The following is a 2,456-nucleotide window of genomic DNA, read 5'->3' on the forward strand; positions in this document are numbered from 1 at the left end:
ACGTATTATTCCAGAGATTCTTGCAATATCAGAACTGATTTAAACTTTATTTTTGAAACTTACATTAGTAGTAAATTAATTAAAAATTTAAAGTTGTAATTATACATAAGAAGATCCATGAAATAGAAACGCAAAAGAATTTTTGGTGATTCATGTAAAAAAGCTCCTGCACATATGGAGAAATTTATATTTGAAGATCAATTGGTAGTTGCAAAGTCAACATTATATAAGTTGTTCTTAAAATATAAATAAACAACTGTCTCAAAATTTAATAAATTTATAGAGCTTTTCCACGTAACAAACAATTAATCTAGATTATAAGAAATAAACAAAAGCTTAATAAGCTCAAAATCATAGATCAATCGATCAAACCGATTAAAATGGATTGAAGCTTGTAATTGTTCCAAGTTCCCTGTACGGAAAACATTTGTTTTCTGCAAATCATTTCTAACGACAATCATTCCATTTCACTTTGAACATGTTAATTTTCTCCAGATACTTAAAGCAAAAGTAAATCTGCAATGGATTTGGAGCATGAACACATTAAGTTAACAGACTGGCAACAGTAAGGATGTAAATATAAAATTTAACAACAGATAAGTAACTGTGCGTATCATTTAAAGATAAACGACTGGTGTGCGGGCATTGCTAATCGGTGGCCAGCAATAAAACAAGTTATGGCTATTTGCAAAACAAACGACGCCACTGATTTAAAGCGTAACTAATCGCTCCAGAATAATCATTTAAATGCAGAAGTATTTTTATCAGTGTTATATAATTAGTGGATACTATCATTATAACAAAACTGCACCGAAAACAACAAATACTATCTTATAGGGTTATAGAGACAATAGGCACATATAGCCCGCCCAAAACATAGACAATTGCAGAACTGCTAGGAAAAGTTTATTAATATTCATGTTAACATTTATATTACAATTGTATAACATTTTTCTAGTTTAATTATAATTGAATTTTATCAAAGCGTGCATTTAATAAGAAATCGCTTTTATAAAATAAATATTGGCTATCTATGCATAAACGAGACGAGTCATGGTACAACAATAACGTCACCTATGCAAAATGAAAGTATTTATAACTGAAGTATCAGATTTGAATTTGAAGTATCGAAATAATTGTAATCTCCAACTTTAGATAAGGGTGGTTATTTTTAGTAAAGCAATAGCGTCAATGTCTCGAACTATATCCCCTTAATACATTCCAAATACAGCATCTGCCATTTCTTCTATTTCCAGAATGTAAGCGTAAGTAAAAGAAATTGTTCCAGCAACAGCTGAAAAATCACCCTAATGTGAAACGCAAAGAAAAAAATTGATGAGATGAAAATAACAAGAAAGGGAAAAAGTATGACAATACGAGGAATGTACATTACGGCTTGATCAATCTTGATCTTTAACTGATCTTGATTCTTGACCTTTGAAATGTATTATTAAAAATAATGCAATATATGCAGTTGCGTAAATACCTACAATTACTATTCCACCTATATTAAAACTAATTTTATTATATTTAGAAATAATACCATTCCACGAAATGACAATGTATGCATTCACATGGCACTAAATAATTTGATTTTGTGGCCATCAGTCAGGCAATTTATGTAATCATAATACAACTTATCATGTGTTTTCAATTCTCATTGTGAACGTTAAGTGTTTATGAAAGTATAAGGTATAAATATACTAGACAAAAACATAATAACACCTATAAATATCTCGTAAGACATTTGTAAGCTTTTGCATTTTATAAAGTATTTAGTTTGCTGATGATATTGATTACTAAAGGGCTCGCCCGTGGGTAAGCGGTTAAGAGCGACGGGACTTGTTTCAGAGGTCCCGGGTTCGATACCTACTTCGAGCAGCCTGTTGTCAGGCAACATTGACAACGTTTTTCACTTGGAAATATAAATAGCAATATGTTTCCAAGTGAAAATAGCCCTCACCCGGCATTGTTGCACCAGATGCCCTATTACAGAGATTGTAATAAAAATTTATCATACAGAGATGTGACAACTGTTTGGGTTGCCATCTGTAATGAAACAAACATAGTTTGTAAGATATTACTCACAACAGCTCATAGAACCCATAAGTTCTGATCGCTGTTCAAATAAAATTATAAACTAGCTGTAAGTGGAATTCTGTCTAAGGCAATTAAGGCATCGTGCCTTAAGGAAATTGCTGGAACTTCCCGTACCAAAATTATTATTTTTTTAAAAACGATTAACATTTTTGAAAAAAAATTTACTTTGAAAAAATAACGATTTTTGAGAAACTATAAATTGGCCAAAAAATTACTTTTTTTTTTGAAAAAAAATTTTTTTTTGAAAGAAAAATTTTTTTTTAATTTTTTTTTTGTTTTTTTTTGAAAAAAATATTTCTTTATTTTGACATATTGTGGAAGATCTGACCTTTTTTCAAAGCAATCGTACTGTTTTT

At 30.0% G+C, this 2,456-nt stretch overlaps 1 protein-coding gene across 1 annotated transcript in view; it reads left to right on the top strand.

Moving 5' to 3' along the window:
* Positions 1 to 521: 521 nt before the first annotated feature.
* Positions 522 to 2,456, top strand: part of LOC113371107 (guanine nucleotide-binding protein G(q) subunit alpha-like) — an 8,216-nt gene continuing 6,281 nt past the window's right edge. The window contains exon 1 of the mRNA XM_026611752.1: positions 522 to 565. Within this exon, the coding sequence (XP_026467537.1) occupies positions 522 to 565 (44 nt within the window). The remainder of the gene's footprint in view (positions 566 to 2,456) is intronic.

This window comes from Ctenocephalides felis, unplaced genomic scaffold (assembly GCF_003426905.1).
Source record: "Ctenocephalides felis isolate EL2017-DRISC unplaced genomic scaffold, ASM342690v1 CF-g0.4_SCAFFOLD_01492, whole genome shotgun sequence".
In the NCBI taxonomy this organism is placed as follows: Eukaryota; Metazoa; Arthropoda; class Insecta; order Siphonaptera; family Pulicidae; genus Ctenocephalides; species Ctenocephalides felis.